The sequence below is a fragment of the Perca flavescens genome, chromosome 3 (assembly GCF_004354835.1).
Source record: "Perca flavescens isolate YP-PL-M2 chromosome 3, PFLA_1.0, whole genome shotgun sequence".
NCBI classification, from domain to species: domain Eukaryota; kingdom Metazoa; phylum Chordata; class Actinopteri; order Perciformes; family Percidae; genus Perca; species Perca flavescens.
Window position 1 is genome coordinate 42,698,937 of NC_041333.1, and position 20,260 is coordinate 42,719,196.

A 20,260-nucleotide genomic window follows, 5' to 3' on the forward strand; every position below is an offset into this window, starting at 1 on the left:
GGACTATTCAATGCGCCCATAGGCATTTGAGCAGCGTCCGTTGGTGACGCCCCTTTGGAAATTAGCTGTCAATGAACCTTTCCCAGACCCACTCTCAGTTACAACTGACAAGGGTCTGGCATCAACAAGGCTATTGTCCAGGTACATTTTGGTCCAGATTTAGAATACACATTTAAAATCATCTGTTCTATTTAATTATTTAACAACAACCGTTAACAATGAAAACTCCTCATGGAAAGTAACTCTGAGTCTAGAAATTAATAAATATATAATTAATAACTACTGCTGAAGATTATCGTATCAGCAGAAACAAAGCTACATGTCAGCTGTTTTTTCAACTGAAGTTAATCAGAGTTTAAATGGATATCAGTTGAATGGGTTAGTGACTCCTGACCTGAGAGTCTCCATTGTGCAGTGTGGACTCTTCAGTCCAACAGAGATCAGCTCCACTCCTGAATTCTGCAGGTTATTGTTAGTCAGGTCCAGCTCTCTCAGACTAGAGGACTGGTAGCTGAGAACTGAGGACAGAGCTCCACAGCTTCTCTCTGACAGATTACAGCCACACAGTCTGGAGAGATGATAGGAAACAAGACAGATAATATTTGTGTAAATGTTGAGTCTGAACTTTTGGTATATTTAATATATTAAAACCCTTTTCAGTTTAAATCTTTTCTGTTTTATTCTAAACAAGTTGTAGATAACTAATCAAGACTGAGTCATGAATCAAAGTCACATGATATTAAAATATAAATGATTTGTGGATCTCAGCCACAGTTCATATTTCATTCTTTATGAAGTGATTCTAAATCAGAATGAAATACTTTGGAAGCATTCAGATTTTTTTAATGTTTTCAAATTAATTTTCAATACTATGTTTCCAAAGATTATTGTACTTCATCTGACCTGAGAGTCTCCAGTGTGCAGTGTGGACTCTTCAGTCCAACAGAGATCAGCTTCCCTCCTGAATCCTGCAGGTTGTTGCTACTCAGGTCCAGCCCTCTCAGACTGGAGGACTGGGAGCTGAGAACTGAGGACAGAGCTTCACAGCTTCTCTCTGACAGATTACAGCCACTCAGTCTGGAGAGACAACAGTAAGGAAACAAGTCATTACATTTAACTCCTGATGAAAGATATCAGAGTATTTAATGATGAATAAATCACACTTACGGAGCTTTTTTGGAGGAGCAGTAATGAAGAAGACATAACGATTGTGTTTACATGTTAAGTCTAGACTTTTGGTGACAGAGAATATAAAATCAATTTTCTAAACAAGTTGGAAACTTGATAACTTATTGTGACTGAATGTGGAGTAAAAAGATACCCAGTATTTATATTCACTGATTGTTAAAAAAAGTATTAGTTTCTCAATCTCAGCCATAGTCAGAGGTGTATAAAGTACTAGAGACCCATACTTGAGTAAAAGTACAAGTGCTCTATCAAAAAAGTGACTTGAGTAGAAGTAGAGGTGCTCTTTAAGCACCACACTTAAGTAGAAATACTAAAGTATTCAACATTGTTTGCACTTAAGTATTGCAAGTAGTTTATTTTAAAATGTACTACTCAAGTACTGAAAGTAAAAGTACAAGTAATGTGTTATTTAGTTATTAAAGAAAGCAGTCAAAAGTTTGAATATCATGATGTTTATATTATGTCAAAGGTTTAGCCAAGTCGGTAGCCAAATGACTTAACAAATATTAAATACATTATATTAAAGTAACAAGTATTAACAAATACTGAAATAAAATGTACAATTATCACACTGTGCAAGTAAAATGAACATCCTCTCCAGCACAGTAACGATCAAAGCCCCAAAAATTGTATCACACACAGTTGGTAATATGTGTGATGAACAGGAAAGTTAGCAAGATAGCTAGCAAAATACAGATAAACTAGCAGCTTCACATCACAGGGTAAAATGGTTAACATTCAGTACTCATTGCAGACTGAAACAACTCAGGAATATCGTCATCTGCTGCAACAATAACTAAATAGAAAGAGTACAAATTTACATCATGTAACACGTAATTAGCATACGTAACTAATGTACACACACACTGTAACATACACAGTCTTTGTAGCGTGAGGAATTCACAACAGTAACGACTAACGATGCAGCACATAAAAAATGTATCGGCGTAAAAGTATTAAACTCATCGAAAATATGTACTCATGTAAAAGTGGAAGTAGGAGAAAAAAATAATACTCCAGTAGAGTACAGATACGGCCTTTTAATACTTAAGTAGAGGAGTGAAGTAGTTCTACTTCGTTACTATACAGCTCTGGCCATAGTTCATACTTTGTGCATTACGACATGTTATAATTAAGAACACTATGCTTTGGAAACATTCAAAGATTTCAGAAAAGTTACATTTTAAATTCTAACATGAGACGGGAAGTTTAAATTGAATAAAGCTTAAAGTTTAGAGAAAAATCACGAAAGAAGACAAATAATGATTGTGTTTATATGTTGAGTCTGGACTTTTGGTGATACAATATATGAAATCCCTTCTCAGCATGTTTAAATATCTGCTTCTCCACTCTAAACAAGTTGGAAACATGATAATTAATCATGACTGATTTAAGCAATATCACACGAAAGGATTTGATTTAACGTCACTATTGGCACAACAGTGATGCATCTAGGACCGAGGCGGTAGCACCGAGGTTAATAAGAATGACTTAAGTGATAATAAATAAATAAACCCTCTCGTGTAATAAAGCGATTATACAACAAAGGTTACCAACTAAATAAAAGTTATAATCAAACTGTATTCATATTGTGGGGCAATTCACTCTCAAAATAAAGAAAAGCAAAAGAGACAATTTGTAGTCCCTCCCTGTTTAACGTTAGTCAGCCAGCCATCTTAAGCTAATGTTAGCTTTGTAACGGTAGAGATCGTGGAATTTTTCAAACATAACTACCGCTCGCATCTACTTGTTGTATAATCAGAACTAAACAAACATCCATTATTAAATTATTATTATTAAAGTATTAATTATTTCTGGATCTCAGCCACAATTCATAGGTCATGTTTCATTTTTTAAACTAAGTTAATGCTTGAGCGCCGCCCTCACTTGGTTCAAAGGAATTTTGTTGTATTCTTTTTCAGTGGAGATAGACTTCACTCAGGATGACAGCAACAGCCCTGGGACATATAGTCACTGTTAGCCCCCAGTCAGCTAGCAGCCAGCCACTAACATTACAGCAATCTGTACCCGGCCAGCACTTAACTCCAGTGCTGGGGTGCTAACGACGCTAACGGCAGTTTAATGAAGCGTCGGGAAACAGACCATATCAGACCCAGGCACCCGAGTCAGAACAAAGTCCATCTATAATGTCAGCTACGTCTCCGTTAGCGCTACCAGTGTTCGTGCCAAAAATCTCCTCTGTGTCGAATTTCTCCACCCTTCGCATTTAGTTGTCTTTACAGTTTTAAAAAAGTACAACCTTTTAATTTTCGAAAATTTGATTAGATATACAGATCTCTGTCTTATGTACAAAATTCTACTTGGACTTGCTCCTCATGTATTGAGCCAGTTTGTCAACATAGTACCAAACGCTTTCAGCTCTACAACAGCAAGAGGTGACTGCATTGTCCCATTGAGGAAAAGTGCATTCGGGAGGACCGGTCCAGAAAGGGATATTGGATTACATTGATTCTTCAGTTCAGTGGGCTGGGTGGCGAGCTACAGGATCGAGACTCAGAACTTATACGGATTGCCCTGGATTCCTTCTTCATGGTGGTAGGACAAACAGAAACCAAACTCATATGGGCCCCAACGTTGAACATCTCTGAACTCTTGTCATCAAAGAACAATTGAGGTCATAGAACTGAAAAGGGTTTCTTTTACGTGTTCACTTTATTATTTTAGTTGTTATTTTTCATACCTATGTTTTATCTGTATATGTGTATGCCATGTTTCTGTGTATATTAATACACTTCTCAAACTTTATCCTGGTTTCCTAGTCTCTTTATTGATGTTCTATTCTCTGGCTCTTAACAATCTAGTTTTCTTCTGGTTCTGGTCCAAATTCACACTGATATCAACTACATAACATTACTACGAGCTATTTCATAAATGTACATTCCTATTACATCGTAATTACGGGTTACAAATACTTTTTTTACTTGTATTTCTGTTGTATCTGCTAGCCTTTGCAACTCATTTATAAATGCTTTGTAAAGCATAGCAAGTCCTCACTTTAGATGGGCTCACATCATGTAGTCAAAAAATCAGTAGTAACTCATGAGTTAATCATGGATTGATGTGTTGGTAAGTGCTTGTTAAAGATGTATTAACACTAACTATCCATAGGCATATTTCTGAAGGCATGTCCAAATAAAACAATACATGTGTGTGTCCAGGTTCTGTTAGCCATTGGAACTCATTTATAAATGGTTTGTAAAGCATAGAAAGTACTCACTTTAGATGGGCTCACACAATATACTTAACTAACCAGTAGTACCTCATGAGTTAATCATGGATTACATTATTGGTAAGTATTTGTATCAGATGTGTTAACACCCAAGCTATTAGTTTAGGCCTTTTTCTAAATCATAACATTTTATTTAAGACATGAACAAATGTAGGTCTAGATAGTCTGTTAATCATTAACTTCCTAGTTTTAAACAGCCGTTTACGTTCCTGAGTACCTAGTTGATAATGGTAAAATTACTTCATTTACAAATGGTTAATGCATCATGTAGGAATTATTAAAAAATATACTGATAAACATTTTACATGGGCTTACTTACTATGGACCAACCATTTACTAACTGTATTTACAAATGCTTTACTGATTAGAATGAATGTAGGAACTATGCTTTACAAATGATAAACAAATAAATTACTTAGTACATAGTACATAGTAGTACATAGTTTATAAAATTTAATATACTAATGTTTTTGCAATACTTAGAAATTGTCAAACTTCTATTTATAAACATAATTTTCGAGAGCCTTATTTACTATGAACAAACCATTTATGAGTGTGTATACAAATGCTTTATTCATGAGAATTAATATAGGAGCAATGCTTTACAAATGATGAACAAAGCATTTAGTAATAGGGAAAATTATTTCATTTACAAATGGTTATTTCATTATCTATTAAAATAAATCATGTATTTACAAACATATTCTTCAAATAGGCTTATTTACTATGAACAAACCATTTATAACTACGTGAACAAATGCTTTACTTCTGATGAATTATTTAAGAACAATTAATTAGTAATAGGCTTGTTTACTATGAACAAACCATTTATAACTGTGTGAACAAATACTTTACTCATGATGAACTATGTATGAACAATTAATAAGTAATAATGGACAAACCATTAAATAATAGTTAACTAATGCTTAATAAATGATGAATTATGGATAAGGTTATTATAAAGTGCTACCAATAAATAAAATAAATAAATTAGCTAAATTAACCCAGCAGAAGGTGGATTAAGAACCAAAACGGCTATTTAAGGTTACAGCAAAGTGAAGGGGGAGATTACTCCGGGCAGCTGGGAGATTCCCCCGGCAATCCCCACCCACATGTTACAACTAACCCTGTTTGCCCTGATGTTGAAAACATCCAAAAGGTGACATTGACATGTGCAATATATTGTGATAGTCACTGTGGTTTTAGCTCTTGGCTAATGTTAGCTTGATGCCTCAATAGCTAACTGGTCAGCTCACAATACAAATCAAATCAAGAAAAACATTATTATGTTGGGGAAACTGCAGCTATTTTATTAGAATGACATGAATAAACATTACTAACGTAACGTGAATAACCTTGAATGGGTAAACTCATCTGTGAACAGATACATTCTAATCGGGGATGGTGTTTAACAATAAAAACTACAACTCCCATAATTCCACGCAACTTCCCAATGTCATCAAAAGTTTACAATCCATTGTTTTGACTGAGAGACCCCTAGTGGCAGAAAGTTACATATTGTCCATTTAATGATTAAGAAATCACAATAACAGAGTTTTGTTGGAGGGACGGTATTGAATCTGCAAGTGCCTTTATCATTTCCAGTGTTGTCAATTGAAAAAGAAATATGGTTATTCCTACATTTGTGTTTAAATGTTAAGTCTGGACTTTTGGTGTTCGAGAATATAAATTCCCTTTACACATATTTAAATTATTGCTATATTACTCTAAACACATTGGAAACTTGATAAGTAATTGTGACTGAATGATGATTAAAAATACATCAGATATCCACATTCAAATAAGATTTAAAAAAATGAGGTTCTCAATCTTAGCCACAGTTCATACTTCATTCTTTACGACATATTATAAATAAGAACAAAATGATTTGAAAACATTTAAAGAAGACAAATAACCATTGTGTTTATATGTTGAGTCTGGACTTTTGGTTATACAGTATATGAAATCCCTTCTCAGCATGTTTAAATATCTACTCTAAACAAGTCAAGTTGGAAACATGATAATTAATCGTGACTGAATGAAGCAATATTAGACAAGAGTTTGATTTAACGTCATTATTGGCACGACAGTGATGCCGCTAGGACCGAGGCACTGGCGCAGACGTTTGTAAGCATGACTGAAGTTTCTTCATGGGCAAGTCAACCATCAGGCTACTTAAGGAATTGGGAGTGTGAGGCCAAACCCTACGCCAAACCATCAAAGCCCTCTAATGCGCAGCACAAGAAGCAAGTCGATGGCTGTGGGTGAAAAGGGGTGACTTCAGAGAGGGGGGGGATAGTTTGACTTTTGTCAATTGACTTTGGAATTTGTCCCAACAGCCCTAGTGAGTAATACACTGTATGTGAGCACAATACATGAACTGACCTCAGACTCTCCAGTCTACAGTTTGGACTCTGCAGTCCAGCACACAGACACGCCACTGCTGAATCCTTCAGGTTGTTGTAACTCAGGTCCAACTCGCTCAGATGGGAGGGGTTGGATTTCAGAGCTGAGGCCACGACTTCACAGTCAGTCTCAGAGAATGCACAGTTAATAATCCTGTGATGACAGATAAACAACATTTAAAGAATAATCAAATTTGAAACATGTATCCTTAAAAAACAGACTATCACATTTGATCAAAAACCAAAAGGGTCTGATGTTAGATTCAAATAGGTTGAGGTGAGAGGACATGGCACCCCTTTCAAAAATGGCCATGCCATACAGACAGAGATCCATTCTGGATTTCTTTTTTATTAAAAAGTTAAGACTGCAGACTTGCATTTATAGTATAACTACAACTCACTTCTTCTCTGAGCTCGAGGAACATAAAATCAAAGCCTGCCTCGTCTCTGCATTTGGGCCCACTATTCCCTGCCTCCAGCATGACAGAAACGCTTTGTCTTTTTTTAATTGTCTAGTTTTAATTTTTGGATGACCAGAAATGGGACAATCTTCAAAAAGCTTGTCCCATATCAAGATATGCTCATTGTTGGAAACTAAACAATGTAAAGTTGCAGCTTTAATTTAACGAGGATGGAGAGGTTTTTTTGGCCTACCCCCACATTCTCTCTCTTATCAAATAATGATTTGTTATCAAATCAATGTTTATTTAGGATATTTCAGTTGTAAAACTAATTTAGCTTGGATATGAAAGAGATGATACAGCTGTACAAAGTTCCCTCTAACCTGCTGCATAGAGGCAGAGCGCATCGCGTCATACTCAGAAAGCCACGCCCACCGGAGGGGAACTCTCTGCTTCTATCAGTAAGTTAAGCTGACACACAAAACGTCAGACATATTGTTAGGTTGGTGTGATGATGCTGTGGGATCCTAAAGTCTTTCCATTCTCTCCGCTGATTCATCACGTCTGTATCCACTTTTTTCTTCATAAAAGCTCAGTTTTTTAGGTCAGCAGCTTATGAAAACTTAACTTCTGGGTTATTTAGCCTTTTTGTAGTGAATATCACCACAGAGCAGCTTTTAGACATGTTTCTGTTGTTTTCAGGCAGACGGAACAAAGAGGAGGAAACCTTCACACAATACAAGTCAACAGAGCGGAGAGATGTTTTCCCCTCAGATGGGACTTGCCTCTGTCTCTATTATTAAGTCTCAATGTTGACATCAAGAATTTACCCCAAAGCAAAGTTACATTAAAGGGTAACTACCGTTTTCTTTCAACCTTGGTCCATTCTTGAGCGAGATGTTGTAAGATGATGTACTTTTTATTCAATTCAATTTTATTTATAGTATCAAATCATAAGAGTTATCTCAAGACACTGTAGAGATAGAGTAGATCTAGACACTCTATAATTTACAAAGACCCAAAAATTCCAGTAATCCCCCAAGAGCAAACACTTAGTGCAACAGTGGTGAGGAAAAACTCCTTTTAGGAAGAAACATCCGTAATGAGGAAAAACTTGTAATGTAACTTTGGAGCATTATCTAAACTTTCTAACAGCTAGCATGACATAGTTGATACCAATGGATTCCTGAGGTCTTCTAGTTTCATATATTATACAGAAAGAAACCTATTCTGGATTTTATCTATCCATATTGGATCATTCAAATGAAAATCTATTTAAATGAGAAAAATCTATTATTTAAACCAGCCCTGATAGATATTGTATAAAATGGGAAAATTAACAGAAACTTAAAACTTAAAATGAAATAGTTCAGAATCTGCTCATAAAAATATGATAAAAATAACTACCTGAAAATTATGAAAAAGCTTAAACTTCATGTGATATTAGTTCAGCAGATCACAAATAATACATTTCTGTTTGTATATAAAATAGACACATTACACTGTAAAAAGGCTGTCTGTTGTGATTACATGATGAGAGAAGATACTTTAGCTACAAACACAAAGATCATTATCGTCTCATTATCACGTTTGAGACAACAAAGACATTTGCAGATTAACATGTAGAATTATTTACAATAAGCAGGTTTATCTTTTATAGTGTGTAAGTTTTATTTTGTTCATGTGTGTGTAAAGTCTGTATGTTTACTCTAATACTGATGGTCTCAGCTTCACACTGATTTAAAATGATAATCACATCTGGACTTACCGAGCCTTTCTGCAGTTCCTCACAGCTGGAATCAGTCTCTGTCTTCCCTCCTCTGATGTGTTGTACTTCATCAGGTCCAACTCATCCAGAACCTCCTCTGACATCTGCAGCATGTAGGCCAGAGCTGAGCAGTGGAACACAGAGAGTCTCTTCTCTGATCTGTTCTCTGACTTCAGGAACTCTTGGATCTCCTGATGGATTGAGTGGTCGTTCATCTCCGTCAGACAGTGGAAGATGTTGATGCTTCTGTCAGGAGATATGTGATACCTGTTCCTCTTCTTCAGGTTGTCGATGGCTCTCTGGATGATTTCTGGATTGTTTTCTGTCTGACCCAGCAGGCCTCCTAAGAGTCTCTGGTTGGACTCCAGAGAGAGGCCATGAAGGAAGCGGACAAACAGGTCCAGGTGGCCATTTTTACTTTCAAGGGATTTCTCCATGGCTCTCTCCAGGAAGACATCCAGGGATGGGTAATGATCATTGTCCCAATCACCATCATAATCATCATCATCATCTATTGCTCTCTTCCTCAGGAAGTCCTCTAGTACCTGTGTGTTCCTGTTGGTGTAACAGTGGAACAGGTAGACTGCAGCCAGAAACTCCTGAACACTCAGATGAACGAAGCAGTAGACTGTTTTCTGGAAGATCACACTCTCTCTTTTGAAGATCTCTGAACAAACCCCTGAGTACAGCGAGGCCTCTGTGACATCCAGACCACAGCGCTCCAGGTCTTCTTGGTAGAACATGATGTTTCCTTTCTCCAGCTCTTCAAACGCCAGCCTCCCCAGCTTCAGAAGAACTTCCATGTCAGCCTCCGTCAGCTCCTGTGGACTCGTCTCATGTCCCTCAGCATACTTGAGCTTCTTCCTTTTTGTCTGAACCAGCAGGAAGTGTGAGTACATGTCAGTCAGGGTCTTGGGCAGCTCTCCTCTCTGGTCTGTAGTCAACATGTGGTCCAGAACTGTAGCAGTGATCCAGCAGAAGACTGGGATCAGACACATGATGTGGAGGCTCCTGGAGGTCTTGATGTGGGAGATGATTCTGCTGGACAGCTCTTCATCACTGACTCTCTTCCTGAAGTACTCCTCCTTCTGGGCATCAGTGAAGCCTTGTACTTCTGTTACCCTGTCAACACACGCAGGAGGGATCTGATTGGCTGCTGCAGGTCGGGAAGTTATCCAGGCGAGAGCCGAGGGAAGCAGCTTCCCTGGATGAGGTTTGTCAACAGCACGTTGACTGATGACTTCTGTGTGACATCAGAAACAGCCTCATTGTTGTTGAAATCCAGGTAAAGTCTGCTTTCATCCAGGCCATCAAAGATGAAGAGAAGTTTAGAGCCAGCGAGCTGCTCTGCTGGGACCTCCTGTAATGTTGGATGGAAAACACGGAGCAGCTCCAGAAGACTGTACTGCTCATCTCTGATCAAGTTCAGCTCCCTGAAGGAAAGAGGAATCACCAGACTGATATCTTGGTTCTCCAAACCCTCGGCCCAGTCCAGACAGAACTTCTGCACTGAGAAGGTTTTTCCAACGCCAGCGACGCCGCTCGTCAGAACCACTCTGATGTGTTTCTGTTGGTCAGGTGAGGCTTTAAAGATGTCACAGCACTTGATTGGAGAGTTATGGAGGGTCTTCTTCTTGGAAGCTGTCTCGAGCTGCCTCACCTCATGTTGGGTATTAACCTCTTCACTCTGTCCCTCTATGAGGTAGAGGAGAGTGTAGATCCTGTTGAGGAGGGTTCTACTTCCTGTTTCAGCTCCTTCAGTGACACGTTCAAATGTCTCCTTCAGCCTGATCTTATGTTTCTGATGACCAACATTCACTAAAAAAGGACAAAGGTGAGAGACAGAACAAGAAAGAGAAAAGTTGACAATCCGATGATTATTTTTACTACCAATATGAAAATAAGCCAGTTAAATTTCAGATGGACGTAAACTGTAACAATATTTATGTTAAATGTCTTTGCTAGTGCAGCATAATATATAAGGAGAATACATGAATATTGATATATATACGATTAGGGCTGTCAGTTTAAGGTGTTATTAATGGCCTTAACGCAAACCCATTTTAACGCTGACAATTTTTTTTTATCGCACGATTAACCAATACACAGTTAAAGATGGATTAACCAAAGAATTTCTAATATAGGATTAACGTTCTTTCGGATCTAGCTAGACCGCAAAACGGCTGAGCGGAGACACGGCAGAGTGGAGAGGATCGCAAATCGAGAAGAGGAAAGAAAACAATGAGAAACATCGAGAGACGCTAGTTAGCTTGGAAACGATCTAAGTGGAATAACGAAGCTGAAGAGGTGTAGCTACACTACGGCACTTTTCCTGTCTAACAGCAGTGGTTTAGAACAAACGTTGTGCTAGTGTGCCTGGCTAAAGTTGGAGCTAATGGATTAGCTAGCTAGCTAAAGTTGGAGCTAACGGCGGAGAGGTTGCTGGTTCGGAGGACGCTGATTTTGGACCGGAGAGGACGACAGCGTGTTTCCCTGCTGAGGAGGACTTTGCTGTAGCTGGTGACTGGTTTTGGTGTTCGTGTTTGAGCTGTGTTTCTGGGACTAACCCTAACTGTAAGTTGGATTTCTGTGTGTTTGCTTCACTGAAAATAACGTCCTGCTGGCTGCTGCATGTCCACATGAGCCCGCAACTTTTTTTTTTTTTTTTTTTCTCCTCTCGTGTGTGTGTGTGTGTGTGTGTGTGTGTGTGTGTAGGTTTGTGTTAACGCAGTGGTTTAATAGGGTTTGAGTAAGTTTTACATTGAAATGCTGTAGGGGAGGAATCCTTTTGTGTAGCTGGAGTGTTTTAAGTGGAAACTGATAGAGAAACGGGTAAAGGGGTAGTTGTGTGTAATATTATTTGAAGAAATATTGCAGTTAGCCTATTTGAAGGGTGTGATTTGGGTTATGTTTTTTCTTGTTATTCAATCTAACGGCTAAATGTTATTTATACATTTAAGTTATTGTTCAGTAAGCAGTACCTTTTTTTGTTAAAGAGTTGTCTGAGGTCAGTTATTCCAATACAGCACAATAGATTTGCTGGTTAAAAGTAGGGTGGTATATGACTAATCCAAAATAGGTAAACCTTCGTGGTAGCTACTTTAAAGAAATGAACCCAAACACTTCATCATTCCAGTCTAAAGTTACGTATTGCAGCTTGGGCATTGCAATTGACAATGCAAGTTTGTCAAGTCAAATATCCTATATGGCTTTAATAGAAAAAATTATTTTGAAGCATTGTGATGCATCGAGATATCGAATTGAATCGCTGACCTGATAATCGTAATCAAATCATTCACACCTCTAGTAGCTAGTCACGGCGATTAACTTCGGAGCGAGTAGTGACTCTACAGTCCGTGAGAGAAACAAAGTGTCTCCTCTGTTCTTTCTGACCACGGTGGGAAACCTGTAGCTGGAAAAGTTAACCCTCTCCTTGATTTCATGTTGGTTATGGAGAAGGAGAATCAGGAAATTAATCGGGGGAAACCATAGTCGCTATGACGACCAGCCACGCTCGCCTCAGGCATGAGGCAGTACTATCTGCAGTGGAAAATATTGGTAACAGCATTACATTATGTGACAGATTATTAGTTCCAAGTGAGAATGTTAGTGTGAAATTTAACACTACGTATATGCCAATGTTGTTTTAAATAAAAAAAACATTTGCACAAAGCAAGCCGATCCACTTTTCCATGTTGATAAGAGCATTAAAACGAAAAAATATAATGGGAAAAAAAGAAATCAAGGGACATTTAGAATACATAAAAATGTGTGATCAATTGCGATTAATCGTTAGTTAACTATGACATTAATGCGATTAATCGCGATTAAATATTTTAATCATTTGATAGCATTATATATGATACATAATCACACAAACATGAAGTGTTCTCAGTTCTGCTGCTTTCAGTATTCTGCTAAAATAAAACACGCTTGTTGAGTTAAAAACAAATGAAAGGAAATGATTTTCTAACTTTCTTATATTAAACAAATTGAATTGAATATAAAAGACAAAAAAGAATGAGGGTTTCATTTTGTTGTTTTACTTAAAGGGGTGATAGAATGCAAAACCGATTTTACCCTGTCATAGTTGAATAACGACAGTTCAGTGGGTAAATAGGACATACATAGAAGCTAAAAGTCCCACTGACACCCCTTTACTATGAAAATCTCATATTTTGAAACTGCTGCTGAAAACGGGCGAATCTCAACAAAGTTGGAAGTTGACGTTAACCTCCCAAAAACCGGAACCTTTGTCAGCCCATGGGTGTATTAAGAGAACAGTCATGCCCCAACATTTACATAGGCTACACAACTGACCTGAGATCAGGTAGTCTTCTGAATCTAGGTCACGCAGATCTCTGCTATTCCATTACAAAATTCACTTCTGAAACTTTTTTATGTGAGAAATTAACTATGTAAAGCTCAAATATGGGCAGCTTTACTAAAATTGATGGCTAATTGCAAATTTTGTCCAACTGTGTGTCGGAGATCAGCGGCTGGTGCTGCCTGGGTTGCTGCCTCGCCGCCCGGCCTGCCTTCCTTCACACACCCCGGCCTGCTGTGAGCTCGATTGAGCTCCGTTACGGCTGGCAGCCAACAGCACTCCATACCCGCGCAAAGTCACCATTTTTTGGGCTAACGGACTACTAAACGCCGCAGCCCTGACAGAGCTCCAGGGCCTGCAACTTATCTCTTCCTGCTAGCTAAATGCCCGGTGTGTGTGAGTCAGAGCGTGGTCAGCGAGCTTGTTACACCAGCAATCTCTTACCACAGGTTCCAGTTAATCTTTTAATGTGTGTAATTATAATGTGTTGAGTTATTTAAACAAACGATTGGGGAAATAAACGCCTCTTGTCTGTGAGTCTCATTGATAGAGCCTGCAGCTGAATGTAGCTCTATCAATGAGAGCAAGCTAGCCTCCTCTAAGAATTCCTCTGAAATTCACAAAAATTCATTAACTTGAAATCGGACACCGTTGTTAGCTTTATAGGACCTTTAGGTAGTTATTGTATAAGTGGCGTGACAAAATTCAAACTGTAAATATACTCGAATTACGCCGAAAATGAAGCTAACTATCCGTGATTTGTAGCTACCCATAGCTAGGATTGAAGGGACAGTCGCAGCTAACGAAACCGCTAATCTTCACAAATATTCATTAACTTGAAATCGGACACCATTGTTAGCTTTATAAAACATTTAGTTAGATGTTGTATAAGTGGCTTGACGAAATTCAAACTGTAAATATAGCTACTCTAGTTATGCCGGCAGCTGGCAGCCAGCCAAGATTAACTGGAACTGGTGTAACAAGCTCGCTGACCGCGCTCTCACTCACACACAATGGGCCATTTAGCTAGCAGGAAGAGGGGAGTTGCAGGCCTTGGAGCTCTGTCAGGGCAGCAGCGTTCGGTAGTCCATTAGCCCAAAAACTGTGACTTTGCGCGGGTAAGGATTGCTGTGGGCTGCCAGCCGAGATAGAGCTCTATCTACCTCACAGCAGGCCGGGGTGTGTGAAGGAAGGCAGGCCAGGCGGCGAGGCAGCAACACAGGCAGCACCGGCCGCTGAACTCCGACACACAGTCTTACCAAATTTGCAATTATCCATCAATTTTCGTAAAACGTCCCATATTTGAGCTTTATATAGTTGATTTCTCGTTTAAAAAAGTCTCAGAAGTGAATTTAATAACGAAATAGCCCGACAAACAATGTATAACTTTGCAGTGTCTGAAATATGACACCTGCTGTTGAGTCTCCCATGTGTTTCTATGTAGTTAGCTCAAACCAATCAGTGTGCAGCTCATTCTGAATATTCATGAGCATACCATATTTGGAAGAAAAGCTCTTGTTCCAAATAGAGCCATATTCACAGGATAGTTAAGGGCCTAATAAAATAGCATTCGGGTAATTTTCAGCCCAACCAATGTTACATACCCCATTAGGAGACCTTAAGGAACAGTGTAAAATACCCTATATAATCATTCTATCACCCCTTTAAATTATCTCTTTTATTAACACAAACAATCTGAGTGTCTTTCTTGATGTGTGTATTGCATTAGTTAACACTAATCAACGATAATAAATGATATGTTGTGTAGCCCTAGTCTGTGCTGTCTGACTCAACACATGTCTCATTATTACAACAACCAGTGGTGTGTTCAGACATGAAGACATCAGCAGACAGATGGACAGACTTACTTTGGTCAGAGCTGCTCTGATTGGCTGTCTGCAGTCCAGCTCTGATTCTGGATCTGGACAGCTGCTCCTCCTCAGAAACATCACTCCTCTTCCTCTCTCTGTGAAAACATTTCTTCATCACTAAAATGATAGAGGCTGTTGTTTTATTTTGAGAAAATAAATATATTTGACACACATTTTCAGATTTTAAATAGTTAAAAAAACTCTTACAGTAACTTCAACATTGTGCTTTTAAAGCCAGAAAAGATCCATCTGAGTTAGAAACAGTATCTGAACTAATAGTTCTGCATCATGAATATTAATCTTTCATCAGAACATTTAGTCTTCATCTTCATCAGGTCAGCTGACAGTAAAACAGTCTCTTACTTTGTGTCTGAGGGTCCAGGTTCATTACTGAAGGTCAGAGGTTCTCCTTTGGACCAGTCACTCTTCATAGACAGACAGCCAGATACTACAGACTCTGCTCTCTGTCTGTTGTCCTCAACTCTGCAAACACCAACAGCTTTTTATTAGGGGTCCAAGCCCGAGTCTGGAAGAAACGGCGTGTAGCAATAGCTACGCCGTTCGCACAGCAGGGCTGTGGAACCCTATTGTTTTTCTAAGGATTTTTTTTCTTCTTCTTCTTCTTCTTACTTATTATTCTTCTCCGCCTAAAACTCCGACTGCAGCCTAAACCGTACATAGTGGGGAGTTGCCATTTTCAGGACTGGTCCCAAACCCCGCAAGGACCTCAGTTGCAAAAATTGACCCATTTCCACCACTAGGTGGCGCTATTTCAGACAAAAACGCGTTTGGCCCTATAACTTCCACACCGTACACCCGACATTCAAAAACAATACATCTACGCGTTCCCTGGATCCAACTGAATCACGTGATATAGGCCACGCCCATTTCCGCCTAGACTTTTATGCCTTAAAAATCGCAATTTATCAAAAACCTACTTTCTTGAACTACTCCTACACCGAGCGACCAATCTGCACGAAACTTGGACCGTGACATCTCCAGACTGGCCTGACTAAAAGTTATGGAAAGAAATTTTATACGATAAAAATTGCGCATATAACGCACAAACAAATTTGCGTAGCTAACTATGAAAACACCAACTTTTCCATATCTCAGCCAAAATGAAAGCTATCAACCCCAAACTTTAGATTATTCTTTGCCATGCCCCTCTGGAGGGACCCCATGCGTTTTACAAAAATCGGTCACTAGGGGGCGCTACAACTACAAAAAGTTTATATCTCATGAACGGCTCATCCGATTTATACGAAATTTGACGCGTACCATCTGGGGCCAATCTTGAGGCCATCCCTAGAATAGAGTACCGAGGGGTCAAAGTGGGCGTGGCCTATGGGACCCAATGTGATCCAACTCTAGATTCACCACTTACACTAATGTGAACAACTTTAAATTTACAGGGTAGATGGACAATGGGCCGTGGATCACACCTACCACAAATTACACATGTGGACCACTAGGTGGCGCTGTAATGGTTTTTTGTCATTACCTCCCACAATACACATCAAACATTAGAAATTCTTACATCCACGTGTTCCTTGAATCAAGCTGAATTGCCTGATATAGGCCCCGCCCATTTCCGCGCAAACGTTTTTTTGCAGTATCGGCGCAGCGTTGCAAAACCAACTTTCGCGAACTCGTCCTAGGCCGTTCGACCGATCTGCACGAAACCTGGTAGTTAGCATCTCCAGATGGACCTGACAAAAAGTTATGGAAATCGTTTTGCTACGTTGAAGTATGCCAATTTGACAACCAAACAAATTGTCCTAGTTAGCTACGACACACGTATCATATCATATCTCGGTTAAATTTAAAGTTATCACCAAATGACTTGAGATCCTTGTTCAACATACCACTACGATGCTGTGTACCAAATTTGGAGAAGATCGGCCTTTAGGGGGTGCTATAAGCAACGTTTATTTGTTTTCCCGCCAATTTTCTTAGTACATTTCAAAGGGAAATTTGCTATTGCAATATCTCTGCCACAGTAAAAGCAATCAACACAAAATTTGTGGTGCTCTTTCGGGATGGCGTTCTGGGGCGCTGTACCAAATTTGGCGAAGATCGGCCTTTAGGGGGCGCTATACGCAATGTTTATTTGTTTCGCCCACTAACTCAATGCATTTAAATGGAAAATTTGCAATTGCGATATCTCTGCCACAGTAAAAGCAATCAACACAAAATTTGTGGCGCTCGCTCGGCATGGCGTTCCGAGGCGCTGTACCAAATTTGGCGAAGATCGGCCATTAGGGGGCGCTATAGTCAACATATGTTTTATATACCAGTTTGGGCCTTTTAATCCATTCTGAGGTCGAGCATGTTGTATGCAACGTAAACGGCACTTCTTAATAATAATTTTATAACTTCATAATCATAAATAGTCGAAGCGTAGGGTCTTTTGGAGCTAAAAGCTAACAGTTGCCCTTTTCTGCTGGTGTTTTCTTTGTCTTCCTAGCCCTTACACAAGGTTTTGCGTCCAGCCTTGAAGTCCAGAGTTTTTCGGGTATTTTTTAAATTAATCCATACTGTTATATCCAAGATTGATACACTGTGTGTAAGAAATCTTAATAGTTTGTCCATTATGAGTTATAATGTTCAATATGTTTATTTTTCCACGGATAACTCAAAAAATATATAGAACTGTAGCGCGTTGCTCGTTGGGCATGCCGCTCTGAGGATTTGTACCAAATTTTGCAAAGATCCGCCATTAGGGGGCGCTATAATCAACGTACAAGTGTTTTGCCCTGTTAATCAATGTTAATGGAATATTTGCAATGGGAATGTTTCACAGACCTTGCAGCTCACACTTCTCAATATTTAGTGATGTTTACCTTCTACTGAGTTGAAAGCCTACTTTACGGCTTTATTATCGACTTAATAGGCGCGTGTGCTCGTGTCGGCCGCTGTCCATTTCCTAAGGTTTTGAAATGCGAACAACTTTACCATACTCAATGTAAATAATCAGGACTTTTAGCTATATAGAGCCAGCATATCTCCACCAGACTCCATGTAAATAATCAGGACTTTTAGCGTGTATAGAGCCAGTATATCTCCACCAGACTCCATGTAAATAATCTGCAACGGCAATGTACTGCAGACATCGCAACTCACACCGTATCGCTGACCTTGCGCATCAAACCTATCGATAGCCACCAATGTTTGCCACCCCCCCCATACGTAATGCTTCTGTTCCCGCATTGGCACTGCTCCCCGGATTATCGGGGGCGACTGGCGTGGATTTGCAACGGCAGGGTACCCCAGACCTCGTGCATCAAACCTCTCGATATTCACCAACGTTTCTCCCCCCTACGTAATGCATCAGGTCCCGCATTGGCGCAGCTTCGCGGGTCATCAGGGGCGACTGGCCCAACTCCCCGGGGCGTCGCAAGCAACTGGCATCAAAGGCGAATGCCATCGTAGGCGAATGGCATCGGAGGCGAATTGCATCGAAGGCGAAAGGCATCGGAGGCGAATGGCGTCGGAGGCTTGGGCCCCGTCGTAACTGCTTGCAGTTCTAGTTCATATTGCTTCAATCTTTGATAAATGCTCTTTTTTAGCCCTTTATGAAGCTCTAAACACACAACCTGCTGCTACTGTCAATAATTAGGAGGATTTAAAGTGTGTATTAGTCCTCTTAGATTAGATTAGAGAGTTTTTCTGGGTCACTGACAGCTGTCACAGATACAAAGAGGAAGATGGAACAAATGTGTGAATGTGTAACAACAACAACGTGACATTGGAAACTGATTCATAAAATGAGTTAGTATCAGTGGTCTTACTTTGTGTCTGAGGGTCCAGGTTCATTACTGAAGGTCAGAGGTTCTCCTTTGGAACAGTCACTCTTCATAGACAGACAGCCAGATACTACAGACTCTGCTCCATCCTCCTCTTCCTCCAAACCACTCATCTTCTGATCTGAAGTCAGTCTGAGAGGTCAAACAGGAACCCTATGGGATTATTTCTGTGCCTTTAATTCCAAGCAAAACTTCTCAAGTATCAAACATAAAACACTAAAAAAGTGTCACCTCAAAAGGTAAAACTTAAAACTTGCAAACAAAACGTGTGTAGTTGTAAACTATTGGTCTTTTATTTGTTTGATATTCTGTCCTTTTGTTTACAGTTCCCTCTGCTTCTTTCTCAATGATCAGTCTTTTGCTCTCTCTATCACGTTTGCAGTTTTGCTCCCAGCAAGCGCAAGATGGATGTATAAAATACAGTGTTTAATGTGTATTTAAGTGATTAGACAGGCTGATTGTGGTTAGTATAGGTTTTTAACAGTTAGACTGCTTCATTCTCTTCCATGTATTTTTGTTTATTATTCAGTTCTGAGTGTTTTAGTGAGCTAGCTTACATGCTATGTTTTCACATGAATCTGCGTTGTCATTCTCCATTTTGTGTCCTGCACTGAGCTCATATAAGTATTTGTATGTTCTCTTTATGTTGTTAGGCGTGTGTTGAGGGCATATTACCAACGCTGTGTTTCTCCTCTCTAAAACACTCAACAGCAATAAATGTCCTGTGCCAAAACCTGAGTCTCCAGTCGTCTGCTTCGCACGTTACACACAGCACAGGTAACCGGAACTGAGGCCAGGCCGGTTACATATACATAACCCAATTACTCAGTATGTTTGTGTATTGTTGGTGATGAAAAACTGATCCTGACCTGTGATGTACTGCAAATAATGAGTTCCAGCTTCTTCTACCACCGGGACCCCAGCAAAATACGTTCAAATATCCATTATGTACAGTACAGGCCAAAATTTTGGACACACCTTCTCATTCAATGCGATTTCTTTATTTTCATGACTATTTACATTGTAGATTCTCACTGAAGGCATCAAAACTATGAATGAACACATATGGAATTATGTACTTAACAAAAAAGTGTGAAATAACTGAAAACATGTCTTATATTTTAGATTCTTCAAAGTAGCCACCCTTTGCTTTTTTTGATAACTCTGCAAACCCTTGGTGTTCTCTCAATGAGCTTCATGAGGTAGTCACCTGAAATGGTTTTACCTTCACAGGTGTGCCT

At 39.3% G+C, this 20,260-nt stretch overlaps 1 protein-coding gene across 1 annotated transcript in view; it reads right to left on the minus strand.

Annotated features, from left to right (window-relative positions):
* The window catches only part of LOC114553062 (NACHT, LRR and PYD domains-containing protein 3-like), a 256,918-nt gene that overhangs the window by 15,231 nt on the left and 221,427 nt on the right, over positions 1-20,260 (minus strand). The window contains exons 11-12 of the mRNA XM_028574157.1: positions 904-1,077; positions 395-568 (exon numbers count right to left, since the gene is read on the minus strand). Coding sequence (XP_028429958.1) covers positions 395-568; positions 904-1,077 — 348 coding nt within the window. The remainder of the gene's footprint in view (positions 1-394; positions 569-903; positions 1,078-20,260) is intronic.